The 16,962-nt window shown below is 58.4% G+C and overlaps 1 protein-coding gene across 1 annotated transcript; it reads right to left on the bottom strand.

Annotated features, from left to right (window-relative positions):
• Window positions 1-5,323: 5,323 nt before the first annotated feature.
• Window positions 5,324-9,585, bottom strand: EN1 (engrailed homeobox 1). Its single transcript, XM_063399840.1, has 2 exons — window positions 8,910-9,585; window positions 5,324-6,216 (listed from the first exon to the last, which is right to left on the bottom strand). The coding sequence occupies exons 1-2, from the start codon at window positions 9,583-9,585 to the stop codon at window positions 5,900-5,902; spliced, it is 993 nt and encodes a 330-aa protein (XP_063255910.1). The 3' UTR covers window positions 5,324-5,899.
• Between the last annotated feature and the right edge of the window lie 7,377 nt (window positions 9,586-16,962).

The following is a 16,962-nucleotide window of genomic DNA, read 5'->3' as shown; positions in this document are numbered from 1 at the left end:
TGTCGGGCAGTTATGATTTATTTATTCAGAGGGAGATAAGGCACGCATTGTTCTCTCAAAAGAAAAAAAAAATGGGGCTGATCCTAAAGTTAATATTATTTCCCATGCCTTCTTCAATCTTTTCATAACTGAAGGTACCCACCAGAGTACAATGCTCATTGGATCCATTTACTCCAAATGTTGGGGTTTAAACTCAACTTCTCCCCCAACCTCTCCTGGGCCCAGCGAGGCCGTGCAGGTGCAGCTCCTCCACCACCTATTTCTTAAAAGGTCTCTTGGTGTGAGGGGACTCGATGTCCCCACAGGGTCCCCGAGCCTCTCTCCCCGCCGGGGGGAGCCTGTGATGGACGGGGGCAGGGTAACAAGTGGGGTGTCCTTTTCACCCGGCAGTCAAAGAAAGGGAGAGCAGATAAGAATGCCCCGTTACTGCCCCGTTTCTGGGGTCCCTGCGGTGTTTTCTCGAGTGGCAGCATGTCCTCGCAAGTAGAGGCGTCCGGGAGCGGGCGGGGGGTTCTCCGTCGGCACCGGGAGGCACGACGGACACGGACCGGCCGCACTGCCCGGCCCCACTGCCAGCACAGCCCTTTCCACTCTCCACCCGCGCCGGGGAAGAGCAGCGCCCGTCGTACCCCGGCAGCGCCCAGCGTCGGGGCTGCCTTTACCTCTGCCGTGACCCCGCTGGTCCCTGAGCTCGGCGGAGCAGCACAACCGAGGATGAGAAAAACAAAACAAAAATCTCACCACCAAGTGTCCTGGCCCGCCTGTATCCCCGCGTCTCCCTGGAGCAGCGGCTCCTTCCTGTGCCCGCGCCGAGCCCTGCGGCGGAGCCCGGGGGCTGCTCCCAGTGCCTGGCCCCGGACCCCGCGGAGCCCCCACGTCTGCACCGGCCCGACAAGGGTCCGCAGCGCCTTGGGCTCCGCAGCCCCTTCCCTCCTTAACCCCCCCCCGACGGCTCTGCTGCTGCCGCAGCTACCAAAGTTTTTATTCCATTTTCGTTATCTCCAAGCTGATCAAGTGGCCAAGAGTAAACAAGAAAAATCTTTTTAATGTAAGGGTTGCTCACCTGGTGTTGTAAAGATCAGTTCTCAGAGTACAGGACTTCTACTTCCAGCAAAATCTGGTTCCCCGACTTACTCAGCCGGAAGAGCGAGCACCATTAGCTGTTTTACATAGACTTTTTAAAGTCTGTGTCAAAGGCATTTGATGTAGAGCATAAAGATGCACCTTGCGCTCTTCTGTCAACAGCCAGCCCGAGGCTGGGGCTCGGATGCTACGTGTCCAACTCCCCGACAGAAGAAAAGTAAAGATTTTTTTTTTTTTTTACTCAAAATTTATTACCTTTTCTATAAGTTTCAGCCCCTGGCCATTCGACAAAGCTTTTTCAAAACGGTTTTATATTTAATCGGAAACCGTTTGAGTTGTGTTTTGATCCGACCGCCGCTCTGCGTTTATTTGTTGTAAGACAAAATAAAAGTTACATGGAGCTGATTTCGCCGACAAGAAGTCGGAGCCCTGGGGCTGGGAGGTGTTCTGGGCCGTGCTCCCCGCTGCCAGGACCCTCTCCGGGCGCGAAGGGAGCTCCCCGCAGGGACCGCCCGCAGCCTCCCCCCGGGACTCTGCCGGCGGCTTCGGACGCGGCTGAGCGGCTCAGGGGCGGGAGGGGAACCGGGGCAAGGCCGGTCCCTCTAACCCCCACAGCCGCGACCGGCTCCGGACAAATGATGGACGAGCAGAGCTCCTACCTCCGCTCAGTCACTTGGTAGCGCTGCCTCGGACCTTACCCGACGGGGAGGGAGAGGTGAGTGCTTGGCAATATTCACTATAAACCACTGCGGCATTCACCCGCATAATTCCGGCGTGGCCTCCAACATCGCAGGGAAGTACAGAGGGAGACTGGGGCCAGGGCTGGACCCCTGAGGCCCGACCCCCGGCACCGTCGTCCGGCTCCCAGCGCCCTTCGGCGAGGTGGACGCGGCGCTCCGTGCCCGGGGAAAGAGCATCTGCCCCGGCCGGAGCCGAGGCGAGAGCCCCCGCACCCACGGCTCTCCAAGCAGAGGGGAGGGGAGCCAAGCTCTCTTGTAAAGCTCCCAGCCGTCGGAACCCGCAAGATAAACATCATTAGAAATCATTGTAATTGGGATTGTGAAATCTGACCTCTGACCCTCCGGGCTACGTGTCACAACCGTGTCTGCTTTGATTCCTCGAAAGGCAGCACAAAGGAACAAGCTCCGTGACAGGAGGCAGCGGGATCTGCGTCCCGGCCGGAGGGGACCGACGGGGGGGACCACGCGTGGCCTTCCCCTCCTCCCCCGTGCCTCATTTGCGTATGCAAATCAGCAGGCCGCCGAGCCGCGCCCTCCCGGGCGGTGGTCGTCGGGCCAGGGCCGGGGGCCTGGGATGATTGTGCCCGATTCAAGGGGTGCCTTGGACGGAGAAATAAGACTCGGTGCGTCCTTCCATCAGTGGAGGGAGGGGTTGCTGGGGGTTGGCTGCTGCGTGTTGACGGATATTTACATCCCATAAACGCGCGGCTGCCCCCCGAGAGTCGGGGTGTGGGGGAACAGACCCCAGAGGCAAGCAGGAAGGAGGGGCAGGGTAGCGCTTTGCCTCCAGGCCTTTTCCGCCTGGGCTAGCGGGTGTTCCTCCTGCGACTTGGACTCCCCAGTCGCATCCGTCCGTCCAGCCCCCAGCATTCCTCCCCGGCCGGGGGCCCGGTGCGTGTCCCTCGCCTCCCCCCGCCGCTCCGCGCACACCTGGTCCCTTTCCTACGGGGAGGATGTGGCACCTTCCGCTCTTATTTCTCAACTCGGGCTGCTGCTGAGCCCCGGCTGAAGGTGCTGAAGGTCTTCTCCCCCGCCCGACTGCCGGAGAGGATTCCCCCTGGCTTGTTTGCCCACGGCACCCACAGGGGACCAAGGTCACTCGTGAAGCCAGTGAGGGCAGACTTGGACCTCGCCGGCCTGCACCGATTCACCAATATGCCCCGCTCAGCTGCTCCCCATAAGAAATCTTAAAAGCATAATTACATTAAAAAGTCTGATTTGTTTAAATAACCCTCTCTAGGCTTCCTTTAATATGCCCTATATTTCCCTCGTCGGCTTTATTCCTGACTTGTCCAACTAAACTGAGTTTGGCTGGACAACCCGCGGCTGAGGAAACCCTTCTTCATCTTCCTCCTCCTCTGGAGCCCCCAAGCCTTCAGGCAACCCCAGAGCCTCGGAGCCGGCTCCCGGCTGCAGGTAGGCAGCAGGTCCCGGGGTCTGTCCGCGGGACGGCGGGCAACGGGGGGGCGACAGCCCTGCTTGAGCCGCGCCGAGAGCCAGCCTGAGCATCACCCGTGTCCTGCGGACAGGGGAAGTGAAGTGGGTCGGTGCCCTCCATCCTTGGCAGGTCCGGGCCAGATACGGCCCGGGAATGCTCTTGGGGAGCATTGTTACTCGATTTTTAAGGAGCAATGCCATTTTTTGCGTGCACAGCTCCAGAGGAGTGCCAGACAGCGTGTATGGCAAAGGCAGAGGATTGAACTGAGTGGAGCGGGAGTAGGGGAGGAAACTCTGTGTGTCCCCCGACAGCGGCAAGTGGAGGGGGGGCTCGGGGGGGATCTGAATGGTGCCGCCGGACTCTGCAGCTGCCCCCGCAGGTCCGGGCTCTCGCCGACCGCGCTCCCCGCGAGCGGTGGAGCTCGCATTTTGAAGGACGGCTTTATTTTCCTCAGCGCAGAAGATTTGAGTTCATGTTCCAATCCCATCGGAAGGAAAAAAAAAAAAAAAAGAGAGAGAGAGAAAGAAATGCACAACTTTAGATGGCGCTGTACAATATTTATTTAAGCCCTCCGAGTATTCCCGGCTCCTCGGCCTGCAGAGAGAAAGAGAGAACCCTCAGCGAGCAGAGGCGGGCTGGGCTGGGCGGGGATGGGGTGGGATACGCTGGGGTAGGATGGAGTGGGATGAGGTGTAGGAGAGGTCCTGCCCCACCGGCAGCGGGCACGGAGGGCAGGGGGCTCTCTCCCCAGCCTGCGCCTCCATCCCCGGACGGTGACAGCAAACCGCAGCTCCAAGCAGGAAGAGTTAAAAAGCACGAAAATGGCAGAAGCCATCTCCCGCTTCCCCACTGTTCCCCTTCTCAAATAGGCGGAAACCCCCTAATGCCTCCGACGGGACGAGGAGGGGGAGCTGCAGGCTGCGCCGAGCGGGAGTGCTGCTGCTTGCCCCCTTCCGCCCCCCGCTCCCACTGACCTGGGCACGGCCTCGGCATCGCCCCGTCCTCCGGGGGATGCAGCAGAAAGGGTCCCCGGGATCTGGCTCTGCTCGCTTGTCCTCTTCGCCCCGCTGGCTGCGGGCCTAGGGCAGGGATAGAGAGGAGCAGAAAGAGCAGAAGGAAAGCCGACAGACATCCTCGTCGAGGGCGACGGGCGGCTCTCCACCCGCCTCGGCGCCCGGGATCATCGGGGGCAGTGGGGAGCGGAATCCTGCCCTCAGCTCGGCGGGGCCCCACGGTCTCAGGGCTCAGGCCCGGCGGTCCTCGACGGCTCGAGGACAAGGCCACGGGCACGGCCCGGTCCCGGCCAGTCCGTGTCCCCGGGCCGGCGGCCAAGAAAGCCGAGCCGGCACTGGACATGGCCGGCTTTTAACCGGTGAAAAGTGGAAAAGAGGAGAGGCGGCCACAGCCGGAGCCCTGCCGTGCCGCCGGCCCTCCGCCACCCCGCGCGTCCCACCACACGGCAAACGCCAGCCCGAGCCCTGCAGGAGCGAGCGGAGCGCACGGAGCGGCGCCGGGAGCGCTCCCGGGAGCCACCGGCTCCGAGTGCCCATCGTTCCCGTCCGATCCTCGGGAGCGGTCCTCGCTGGAAACTGTGCGAGCAGATCCTCTCGGAGAGAGGCAAGGAGCTGTCAGACAAATATCTTTCCAACACATCCCGGAGCCCTAAACGTCCAGACAGTTTCAGGCAATTTTTCAGCGGGAACTCGTGATGTATTATCACCATTATTAGGAAGTGGTTTTATTTTCTGAATAAAAAGGGAGATTGCGGGAGGCGAGGCACAACCGCAATTGCCAAAGAGAATTAATTCTTTTAAAAGGGTAGAAAAATTAAAAACAATTTTTAAAAAATCGAAGGTCTAAGGGTTTTTAACAAGGGGTGAGCAGTTTAAAATTTGTTGGATCTATCAAAAGCAAAATCTAAATATGCCGCCGAAATGGCACTATGTACACAGCGTATGGTGTGTATATATGTATATATATATATACACATTTATTTATTTTATATATACATATATATATATATACATACATGAAAACATCCATACACTAAAATAAGGAATTACAGCCAGCCTGTATCCTGAACACAGTCTACACTTTATTTCAGACTACAGATTTCTGAACATAATAAAATCTTTGGCTTGTAGCGGCGGGTTCAGTCTCGCAGTCTGTGGATCAGAATTTTTTTTTTTCCTCGGGGAAAAAAAAAGAGAGAGACAGAAATTCACACACACAAAAAAAAAAATAAAATAAGATCAAACGACAGATGAGAAAAGTCCGACATTTACTGTAAAACAGGAGCAACGGACATCGGGAGGGGGGAGGGAAAGAAAAAAGGGAAAGCAAACAAAACGAACAAACGAACAAAAGAACGGAGAAACAGAGAGACAGGAAGAGAGAAACTGTCCAGCAAATAGAGATCGCTACACATATTTCTTACCTGAAATTAAATATATACAAGGTCATATGCTGTTTGGCTATATAGAGATAATTTTTTCTTAAGTGTTCATATTTATTTTTTTTTCTTAATCGGAGTCCTTATACTATGGATAGACAATAGATCTGCTTTTAAATCGCACCTGTCCGCCTCCCGGCCGGCGGGCCGGCGCCGCGGCGCAGGGCTGGGCTGGAGCCGCCCGCCTCACTCGCTCTCCTCTTTGTCCTGCACCGTGGTGGTGGAGTGGTTGTAGAGTCCCTGGGCCATGAGGTGCAGCGCCAGCCCGTTCTTGATGCCCGTCGCCTTCTTGATTTTGGCCCGTTTGTTCTGGAACCAGATCTTGATCTGGGACTCGTTGAGGCTGAGCTCCTGGGCCAGGCTCTGCCGCCGCTGCTCCGTGATGTACCGGTTCGCCTGGAACTCCGCCTTCAGCCGCTGCAGCTGCTCGGCCGTGAACGCCGTCCGCGGCCGCTTGTCCTCCTTCTCCGTCTTCTTCTTCTTCAGCTTCCTGGTGCGGGGGCCTGCGGGCAGGGCACACACACGCCGCTGGGCAGGGCCGCGCCGCTGACCGACCGACCGCCCGACAGACCGACCGCCCGACAGACCGACCGCCGCCCCCGCCCCGCCGGCCGAGGAAAAATGGCCGACGGGTGAATTTGTGCTTGTTCCGTATGCCCCCCCAGCCCCCCAACCCCGGCACCGCCGCCCCGGCGCGGCGGAGGGAAGGATGAGAAAGGAACGGGGAGGCCGGGGCTGAGCCCGCCCGCGCATCACCCGCCGCCCCTGCCCCGCCGAGCCGGCCCCAGAGGCGAGGGGAGCGGAGCCCCGCTCGCCCCCGGGCCCGGCACACGTCGGGGCGCCGCTCCCCCCGCCCTGCCGGGCCGAGCCCATCTCCTCCTGCATGGCCCGGGGCCGGGGCCCGCCGGCCGGGCGGCAGCTCCGCCGGGCAGCGCGGGGACCAAAGGTCCCCTCGCCAGGCACCGGGGAGCTGCCGCAAGCAACAGACTGGCCCAAGGCTGCCCTGGTCTCCTTTCGGGGGACAACGACCCTCTCCGCAAAGCCAGCCCAGTCCGGGGAGTCCCTTCGCCGCCGCCTCCCCGGAGCCCCGCCGCCACCGCCCGGGTCGCCTGGGCTCTCCGGCGGCCGAGCCCTACCGGGGCCCTGCGGGCCCGCTGGAAGCTCCCTCGGCGAAGCCCAGCCAAAGCAGAGCCCCGCCGCTCCGCATCCAGGCCGCAAAGGGGCCAGGCTGAAGTGCGACACAGCTCGCCGGGAAAGCCACCGGGTCCCGGGGCGCATCCTGAGGGCAGCGCCTGGCCGAGGAGGGGGTACCCCCGGTCCCCTGCCCGCCGGCCTGGCCCGGCCATGGGGAAGAGGAGCGGGAAGGGAACCGTGAAGAATGGGATCTACGAAAATTCCCCGACAGCTGCCGGGCTCGGCGGGCGGTCCCAGGCCCGCAGACCCCCGCCAGGAGCAGCCGGAGCCGAAGCCGGCGAGGCCTTCTTACCGCCGAGCAGGCCGAAAGCTTTTCCCCGGAACGGGGGATTCCCCCCGCCTCGGTAGCGGCTGTCACCGGGGAGAGAGACGAGGCCCGGCGGGGAGAGGGACGGGGCCCGGCGGGGAGAGGGACGGGGCCCGGCGGGGAGAGGGACGGGGCCCGGCGGGGAGAGGGACGGGGCCCGGCGGGGAGAGAGCGGAATACTCCCGGGCTGGACTTGCGGGGGCTGAGGGCGCGGGGAGTGAATCACTGAGTCCCGGCACCTTGCAGCGGGGTGCCGGCGCCTCCGACCGCAGCAGCCCGCTCGTCCCCGGAGCCGAGAGAAGCATTTGAGGCCGGCGGGCAGCTACGAGCACAACAAAGAGAGCGGCCGAGACGAGCCAGCCTCCCCTCGCCCTTCTCCCCTCAGGGTCGCAGCGAGCAGGGAGCGTCGGGGAGGAGGACATGCAGAAATGACCCTTTGCCCGAAGAAAGGGAAGGAAAGGCAAATTAAGGCGCAAGTGCAGAACGCCAGGCGCTCGGCGGCCCTGGGAACGGGCAGCACGACACCCGCGGCCGGGCCGGCCGGGAGCGAGGCCGTGCCGTCTGACAGCTCTATCACCCCATCAATCACCCCAGTCAATCAAAGAGGCTTTTCTGAGTTTGAAGTCGCTGTACGTGTCAATATCGGGGGATGGAGACGGCTCGGCCGCACTGACGGCCGGCGGGGAGCACCAGGCCGGGCAGCGCGGCGCGGGGCCCGGGCCGGGCAGCGCCGCCTTCCCCGCGCACCGAAGCGGCCCCGGGCAGGCACCGGGAGCCCAGCCCGGCCCCGCGCCGCGCCGGCCGATCCCTGGCTGCTGCCCGGAGGTGTCGTGGGGGAATCCCATCTCCCCGTCCTCCGCTTCTTTCAAAAAGACCCGGCAATTAAAGCCAAAAAGTAACGGTGATAAATATAGGGGTGTCTGAGGGCACCTGGGGGATGTAAAGACGTAGAAGGGTCTGCAAAAACAGGGCCGGGAGGGCCGAGGCGGCGGCTCCCACGGGGACGACCTCGGGCAGAGGCATATCCCCAGCCCGGAGCTGGGCCCCAAACGGCAGCAGGGAGCACCGGCTCCGGCGGCAATGTGCGGCCTAAGGGCCTGCCCGGCTCGCTGCACAGGCCCCGGTAAACAGCCCCTCCGCCGCCTTCTAAAAAGCCCTTTTTCCTTCGCCTGCAAGAAAACACTACTTCCTCCCCCCGCACCGCCACCAGCCGCTCAACATGTGGCTCGGGTCTTCGCCCCCTCGCTCCTCCAGCAGCACCCAGGAAAAAAAAAATAAAATAAGGGGAGAAAAAGCCTCAGAACAAGGGAGCGGCCGACCCCGCTGCCTTTTTCTCGCAACGCTCTCACCCCGCGCTGCAGAACACCCGGGACTGCGGCAGGCGGGGCGGGCGGGGGGCGCGGGAAGGGGTCGCTCCCGCCGGCTCTCCGCATCGAACCGCTGCCGAATCGGGGCCCGGCGTCACATTCAAATTTGGGAGACTCGGAGGAGGAAGGAGGGGTGGTGGCGGTGGGGGGGGACGCGTTTCCTCTCGCCCCGAGTGACCCAGGCCGCCCTCCCCCCCACGCGAGGTCCTCAACAAGCCGGGAGCCAAAGCCAAGGGGGGAAGAGGGAAAGGAGAAAGGCGGGGGGGGGGGGGGGGGGGGCCGACCTTGTCACGATTTAACAGCTCCCAGATGCGCCGCGGTTCCTTACCCGAGGACGGTCTGTCTGAATACCTAGTGCAGTAGACCCAGGCAGGCCACACCAGCGGCTGTTGCGAGTCGGGCTTTATAACAGGTCCTCCATTATTAGAGCCCATGAGGAGGATGGCGGGGCTGCCGTGCTCCCCGTACTTCGCCGGGTGAGTCTCGCCCCCGTCGGCCGGGGGCTTGGCCGCCCCCGACGCCGCCGCCGCCGCTGCCGCCGCGGCGGGACTGCCTTTGGCGGCGGCGACGGGCGGCGGCGGCGGCGCGGAGCCGTCGGGACGGCAGTTCGAGTCCGGGCAGAGGAGGGCGGGCGGGTTGGGCGGCCGGGCCAGCAGCGGGTTGACGTTTTCTCTACCTGAGCTCTGCCCCCGGTCTCCGTCCCGCTCCCGGCTGCCTCCTCCTCCGCCGCCGGCCGGCGCGGGCGGCTCCTTCTTGCAGCCGAAGTCCGGCCTCAGGATGTTGTCGATGAAAAAGTTGGTGGTGCGGTGGGGCGGCGGCGGCGGGGGCGGCGGCGGGGGCGGCGGGTGGCGGCGGCGGGGCAGGGGCAGGGGGCAGGGCGCGGCGGGGGAGGCGGGCGCGGGGCTGGGGGACACGGGCACGCTCTCGCCATCGCTGCCGCTGCCGCTGCTCGCTGGGCCGGGCGCCGCGTCTCGGTGGCCGTGCCCCTCCGGCGGCTCTTCCATGCTCAGTCCCCGCCACGGAGATCGCTGCCTCTTTCCCCCCCACCCACCCACTTTACGCCCACCCCACTTTGACGGTGGGTGGCGGGGTGGAAAAGGGGGAGGAAAAATTAAAAAAAAAAAAAAAAAGGAAAAAGAAAAAAAAAAAAAGAAAAATATTAAAATCCACTTGTTGGGCTGGAGCTGAGAATTTTTTTCTCTCCCTCTCACGGATGGATCCAAAACCTGGGAGATACTCGAGGGCTTCTCTCCCCCTTCTCCCGATCAGCTTATATTTCCATCACCAAAAGAAAAAAAAAATACCAAAAAAAAAAAATCACCCAAAAAGGTGTGCGGCGGCACCACGGCCCCCCTAAAAAACCCGCCCCCCGAAAACCCGTCACGATCTGCCCATCTCCCCGCCGCCGCCGCCGCGGCGGCTCCGCGCTGCCCCGCTGTCACGCTCCGCTCTGCCCACGCCGCGGGCTGCCGGAGCCCGTCCCCGCCAGCCCGGTGCTGCGCCGCCCGCGCCCGCTTAGGGTTCTTTTTTTAATTCCTTTTTTTTTTCCCTCTTTTTTTTTTTTTTAAGAAAAAAAAAAAAAAAAAAAAAGGCCAAATCTCTGACAGCGCCGGTCCGTGCACCAAACTCTCCCTAAAAAATCCCTCAGCCACACTTTTTTCACTCGCACCGGAAGCACGTGAGGTGGCCCCGCACGTGGGGGCGGCCAATGGCGCGGCGCCGCCGCCGCTGACACCCCGCGCCGCGCCCAATGGGCGCCCGCCGGGCCGCCGCCATAAATACCGCGAGGGCCCGGACGGGGCGGACGGCACCGGGCGGGACGGGGCGGGCGGCGGCGGCATCGGCGGGGCGGGGGCAGCGCGCCGCGCCCACGCGCGCCAACCGGGACCACCCCCCCGACCCCCGACTAGCCCCGCAAACAACAACTTCCAGCCACGGCGTGTCCTCCACGGGTGGCGGCGATTTGGCCAGCGGCCGCTTTCCTGTTGCCCCAGCGATAATAAACACCCCCTGCACCAAATCTGTGCATTTTCCCCCTCTTTTTCCGTTTCTTTTTTTTCTTTTTTTTGTTTTTTGTTTTTTGTTCTCCAGCGGCGGAGTTGAGCAGCGCTGGGAGATGGCGAGCCGGGTGGAGGCTCCCCGAAATCGAACCTTTTTGGTATTGAGGAATAAAAACTATAGCAATAATAATATTAATGATAATAATAATAATGATAATGATAATTATAATAATAGTAGTAACATTACATGGCAATAAAGGCAGGACGCTCTGCCGGGACGAGCTGGTCTTACGGACGAAATCTCTCTCTAGTCTGTTCCTTTACTGGGTTTGGGGTTTTTTTTTTCAGAATACGAAGCAGATCAGCTCCAGCTGACAGCTGAACTCGTATCGTGTTTCCTAGTCTGCTTTTTTGATGTTTGCTTGTTTGGTTGGTTGGTTTCGGTTTGTTGCCTTTTTATTTTTTTCTTTTCCCTCGTATTCTTGTTTGGTTTTGTTTTGGGGTTTTTTTCTGCCCGGCAGGGAACGAGCACTTCGGGACGTGTATTGAGGCAGACGGAAAATTTAAGGATTTTAAGGGATGGGAAGAAAAAGCCACTTTTTCAGGATTGATGCAGCTGTCTAAAAATGAATTTACAGAAAATAAATAAAAATACCCTGGTCCCAGTTCTGGTTTTGCTGGACTGCTGGGGCCGCAGCCAAGCGCCACAGGGAGGGCGGCTCTGCCGCAGCCGGTGCCTGCTGCCCCGGCCCCGGGCGCTCACGGCCGCGGGAGCCGAGTCGCCGCGGGTAAGGGCAGTGCTGGCCCTCACACCATTGCAGATGGGGGCCCGCCACACCCCACATTTTACACAGCCGAGAAGGCCCGGGCGGGCTGGGTGCCCGGAGCAGCGGCGCTCCCTGGCCGGCCGCAGGCACCTGCTCCGCTTGGAGCCGCTCTCCTGCCCGCGGCCGAGTCCCGGGGACGCGGGAAGGGCAATTCCGTGCGTTTTCTCATTCTGACGTAACCGAGCCCCCCCATTTACCCCCTCCCCAAAGCGGCGGCCGGTGGCGGTGAGTCCGGGGAGGCCGCGGGCCCCGCGCAGCGCTGCGCGCCTCTCCGCGGGCCGGGCAGCATCACGTGCCGCCGCTGATGGATCCTGAATGTGCACGGCCGCGGCCCGAAATGCACCCACAGCCCTGTCTGTGTGTGTGTGTGCGCCGGTATCTCGGCGCTTCCCGCGGGCTGAGCCGCGGTGCCAGCAGCAGCGAGGCTCCCCCGCCTCGCCCCGCCGTGCTGCACCGGCTGGGCGCTCTGCCCTCCCCGGGAGCAGCCCCGGAGCGGCCCGGCCCGTGGCTCCGCTTCCAGGAGGCGAGCGGGAATCGAAGGAGATATATCCGGGTGTCCGTCAGGCGCGTGTGTGCACCTCCGAGGCACGTTCGGTTATTTTCTGTACCGGAGAAACATTACCGAATTGTTACCTCCAGCCACACAATAATCCCCTAAAATAATAGCTGGCAGAACACAATCAGCCCTGGAATCAAGAGCTTCATCCGCAATTAAATGAATGTTAAACCCCCCCTGCATTCACAATATCATATCATTTACTCGCACCGAAATTGGGTTTATTTATATTTAAGTTAGCAAAATTGAAATCTTTATCCCAAAAGCGAGCGTGGGTACTTAATTAAATTCTAATTAGGACACTATCAATATCCCATTTAGCCACGTAGCCTTTGTGAGCCGCGGTCCCTTTCAGAGCTGTAAATGGGGGCTCGCTGCCTTATCTCTCCTGCAAGAGACGCCTTGAGAAGGGCTGCAAAAGATAATTTATAGGTTTTAATTACTCTTCATTCCGCCTGATCAGCTTGGCGTTCATCACAGGACGGCGAATAAAACCTGGTCAAAAGCACTGTCACTATTCCCTGGCAAGACGCTTAATCAAAGTAAGCAGGGCCATATTACACGCTGCGAGCTTCTTCACGTAATTTCCCAGCTGCTGATAAAGCTAGTTGAATAATGCTGCAGTCCTTCGGAGACACCATTTACAGAAATGACTTTATTGACGGCTTAACGTCGGTAATTCATTTTACCTTTCATGTATTGGGAGCCCGGATTTGTTACAGTAATAGGATGATAAATGTCCTGGCGGCCCTATAGCTTTTATTATTGAATACAATACACACACCCATCCTTAAATGTTCCAAAATTGGGTAACAAAAGGGAGAGAGAGAGAAATCGAAGCCTTTAACTATTTAATTTGCCTTCCTGAGGACGCCCGGGGGGGAAGTGTGTCTATGTGCATGGGTGTGTGTGTGTACGTGTGTGTGTGTGTGTGTGTAGGGAGGGGGATTATTTCATCTGGAGTCCTCCCTTCTTCTAGAAACTGTTCTGGATAGTGAAGGCTTCTCTATAAATTGAGTAGGTTTGTGAACGGAGGGGGTGGGGGATCGGCTGGATGGATGAATGAGGAGGGATTAAAGGAAAAGACGATGTATATTTCCAGGCTGGATATTTTTTCCATCGCGACCCTTCCTATCTAAATAGATAAATATTACTCCCCGGCTCGCAGGTAGTTACAGTAATCGGGGTAATATGTCTATACACGGTGGCTTAAGGACGGAAGCTTAAAAAAAAAAATCCCTTCTTAGGAAAAGTTCCCTCTGTAACTTGTGGGTGCCGCTGGGTTTCGGGGCGCCCGTCGGGGGGCCGGTCCCGCGGAGCCCCGCACACGCTGCTGTCGGAGGTGGGGGCCGCTCCCACCTTGCCATCGGCTCATCCAGAGGGGCCGGGGCACCGAGGGCTCCCCCGAAAGTGCGGCGGGGCCGGGGCCGTGCTGCCGCTCTCCTGCCCCTCGGAAGTGCCGCGGTGCCGTCTGAGTCTCTTGCAGGTTGGTGTCCCCAGCGGCTCTCGGCGCTGAGCTCGGGAGAACATCCACTCCGGGAGGCGGAGTGCAGCCCGGGGCCGGGGGGCCGGGGGCCGGGCTGGGGTGCCCGGTGCCCGCCGTCGGGCTGTGCCAGGGCGGCCGCGCTGCCCCCGCCGCACCACGCCAGCCCGCGGCGCCCGCAGCCTCTTCGGAAACCGGGCAAAATAATTTCTATGATTTCGTTCTATGTGCTTTTATTTTGCGTTTGATTTTTTTCTTTCTTTTCTTCTCTTTTTCTCTTTCTCTTCTTTTTGGGGAAGACAGTCGAAGGAAGTTATAAAATTGATAATAAAATAAAGTTAAAATTAGATCAAAAATCCTTTGCATTTTTGTTTTCTCGGCGCCCTTATAGGAAGGAGGAAGTATAGAAACGTGGTTAATATACGCTGTGGTAATCCTATTTCTACGTCTAGATCAGATCTCATTGGGGCCTTTGCTGAAGGACATAAATGAGTTGTTCTAATACAATAGATTTCATCCTTCCTACAGGGACTGGCTGACCAGAGGTTTTGTTAAAAGTGAATACGAATAGATTTCTGCTACAAGTGCAGCATTATTATTATGAGCTGTAAGGTCAGACTATACATTCCGGGTCCCCAAAGCCTATAGACCCTGGGAAAGGCGCGGGATATACCACGTCATTGTACCTGACAGTCTCTTCAATAGACTAATTCAATTATCGCTTGGGGATTCAGTCTTCATTGAAAGCAATAATAGCGGTGTAATTCGTTGGTAAATAGGTATTGGAGGCAGCTCCGCTCGAAACTTTTTTCGGGGCACAGGTTATCTCTGGGAGTCAAAATCTCTGCTGGCAGCAGCGCGGGGAGCGGGGAGAGAGGAAGGGCTGGTTTTGATGAAGAGGAGGGCCGGGCTGCGGGGAGCCCTCGGCGCGGCCGGAGCTGCGGTCCCGCACCCCGGCCCGGGCGGCTCCGGCCGCGCCGCTCCCCCGAGATGCTCCCGGGGAGCCGGGGATGTTGTGCCCTGGTGTCCTGGTGTAGAGTTATGAATCAATTACCGTCCAGGACCACCCCCACCCCAGCAATGCAGCCCGGCTCTCAAGTCACGGGGAACTGCAGCAAACATTTAGTTTTATTTACTTCATTGTCTTCCTCCCTTCCCGAGTGGGATGGAGAAGAAAACACCCTGCAGAAGTTTCTGAGAGAAGAGATAGATAATCTTTCTCATTCTTAGCGGTATTATTGGTTGGTTTCTTTTTCTACAAGGAAAATAAAAAGGGGGTGGGGGGGAAGAAAGAAAAAAAAATGAAAAGGTAAGACAAAAGAGGAAAGAAAAAAGGAGAAGTGAAAAGAGAAAGAAAAATAAAGAAAAATCGATCAGGAAAAGGGAAAAAATCTAACAAAAAATACAAAATAGGAAAAAAAGGAAATAAAAAGAAAATGAAAGAGAGAAAGAAAGAGGGAAAGAGGGAAAGAGGGAGAGAGAGAGAGAGAGAGAAAGAAAGAAAGAAAGAGAGAGAGAGAGAAAGGGTTGAAAAAATAGGGAAGCACATAAAAATGAGAAAAATAGAAGCTAAATGAAGAAAAGAAGCAAGAGGGGGGAAAGAGAAAGGTAACAATAGGAAAAATAAAACAAAAGGAAAAATAAAGAAAGTAAGAGAAAATAAGAGAAGAGAAAAGGAGAAAAAACAAGAAAAGGAAAGAGAAAAGAATAGGAAAGGACAGGAAAATAAAATGAAAAGAAAAAGAAAAAGAAAAAAGAAAAAGAAAAAGAAAAAGAAAAAGAAAAAGAAAAAGAAAAAGAAAAAGAAAAAGAAAAAGAAAAAGAAAAAGAAAAAGAAAAAGAAAAAGAAAAAGAAAAAGAAGAAAAAAGGAAAAAGAAAAGAAAAAAGGAAAAAGAAAAGGAAAAAGAAAAAGAAAAAAGAAAAGAAAAGAAAAGAAAAGAAAAGAAAAGAAAAGAAAAGAAAAGAAAAGAAAAGAAAAGAAAAGAAAAGAAAAGAAAAGAAAAGAAAAGAAAAGAAAAGAAAAGAAAAGAAAAGAAAAGAAAAGAAAAGAAAAGAAAAGAAAAGAAAAGAAAAGAAAAGAAAAGAAAAGAAAAGAAAAGCTCGCTGCTTTCCAGTGGCCTGGCTGCAAACCCCTTCCCATTTGCTTCCCAAGCCCCCTCCCGCCTCCCACCCACATCTGCAGCCCACCCTACCTCGCTGCGAGCAGCACAAGTCACCTGGATCGGCCGTCTTAAAACGTCGCAGCTCCCGGAGCTGTTCCTCGCTGCCTGGCCGGGGGAGGACGCGGAGGGCAGCGGCATCCTCCGCCCGGCGAGCGGCTCCGGCGGCTGCCTCCGGCCCCGGCTGCTCCCTGACAATCTGGTTTAAGTTACAGTGGATGTTTCTGAGCGCTGCTTTACTCCACTTCGGGACAGACACCCCTGTCCCTTCGCTAAAGACGTTACCAGTAGTTCTGAAAGTTCCATGGAGGGTTTGGGGTCCTCACCCGCCTCTGCTCTGCCGGGCCGGTCCCCGTCCCGGTCCCGCCGTGCTCTTCGTCACCGGCACACCCGGTCGGGCTGGCTCGGACCCGTTTACATTTAAAAATATGTTTTCAATTTCCTCCAGCTCTTCCCACCTATGTCTCGCCCTGCTTCCCTCTCGGCTCCGGGAGCCGTGGAGCCCAGGGAAGACACGGGGAAACTTTGGCCGCCCGACCCTGCGGGAGGCGGCGGGGCCGGGGCGGCTCCGGGGGCTCTGGCGGGCGGAGGGGGTGAGGGGGGCTCCCCGCCCGCTCAGGGTGCTGGAGCCCCGCGTTGGGAACGACACCCCCGAGACTTTCCCAGCACTAGTGGGTGCAGGGCTGCCTCTTCGTGGTACTAAAGCTTTTCCCTTCACCGAATTCGGGATATTTGGGTGACAAAGGGGCACACCCGGGACTGGCGCCCACCCGCTGCTCTGCCACGGCTGCAGGGGCAGGGGCTGTGTGCGTCCAGCTCCTCGCAGCCCCGCCGTGTCTCCCAGCCCTGCCGCACTCTCTGTGCGTGTTTGCCTGCGAGGGTTTGCGGGTGCGTTCGTGCAGCTGAACGCGGGTGCAGCGGGCGTAGGGGGGAACATTGCCTTGCACACACGCGTGTGCAAATGGCTGTGGCTGTTAGCTCAGAGGCTGCACACGGGCATGACCCCCCTCCACCACTGCTCCCCGGGTTCCCCTTCTGCCCGAGAGCCGCCTCGAGGGGCTCCTTCTGCCAACCCCGCGCCCGTGCCTTGCCCGGGAGCAAAGGGTCCGCAGCCGGGGAAAGTTTGCTCAAGTCTTGGCGTGGAGGAATGATTCCTCGCAGGGTCCTCTCCTCGGCTCTCAGGTGCACACCCCTCCCCAAGAGCCTGCCTGCGGGGATGACTGGAGTTCCTCTGCAAAGATCTACTGCTCTTTAGGTTTTTTATCCCCAGGTCCAAACGACAGCACTGGTATCGGGGGACATGAATGTCACCAACTCTCCCCTTCCGGTCGGCAGGCAGCTCAGGGCTCTCTCCC

The sequence above is a fragment of the Prinia subflava genome, chromosome 6 (assembly GCF_021018805.1).
Source record: "Prinia subflava isolate CZ2003 ecotype Zambia chromosome 6, Cam_Psub_1.2, whole genome shotgun sequence".
NCBI classification, from domain to species: Eukaryota; Metazoa; Chordata; class Aves; order Passeriformes; family Cisticolidae; genus Prinia; species Prinia subflava.
The sequence above is the reverse complement of the archived record's forward strand: the minus strand, read 5'-3'. Positions and strand labels throughout refer to the sequence as shown.

Excerpts from the sequence above, each read along its gene's own strand:
- EN1 (XM_063399840.1), bottom strand. The coding sequence starts at position 9,585 with ATGGAAGAGCCGCCGGAGGGGCACGGCCACCGAGACGCGGCGCCCGGC. Across the intron at positions 6,217-8,909 it reads TTCAGACAGACCGTCCTCGG|GCCCCCGCACCAGGAAGCTG; the intron begins GTAAGGAACCGC and ends CCCTGCCCGCAG.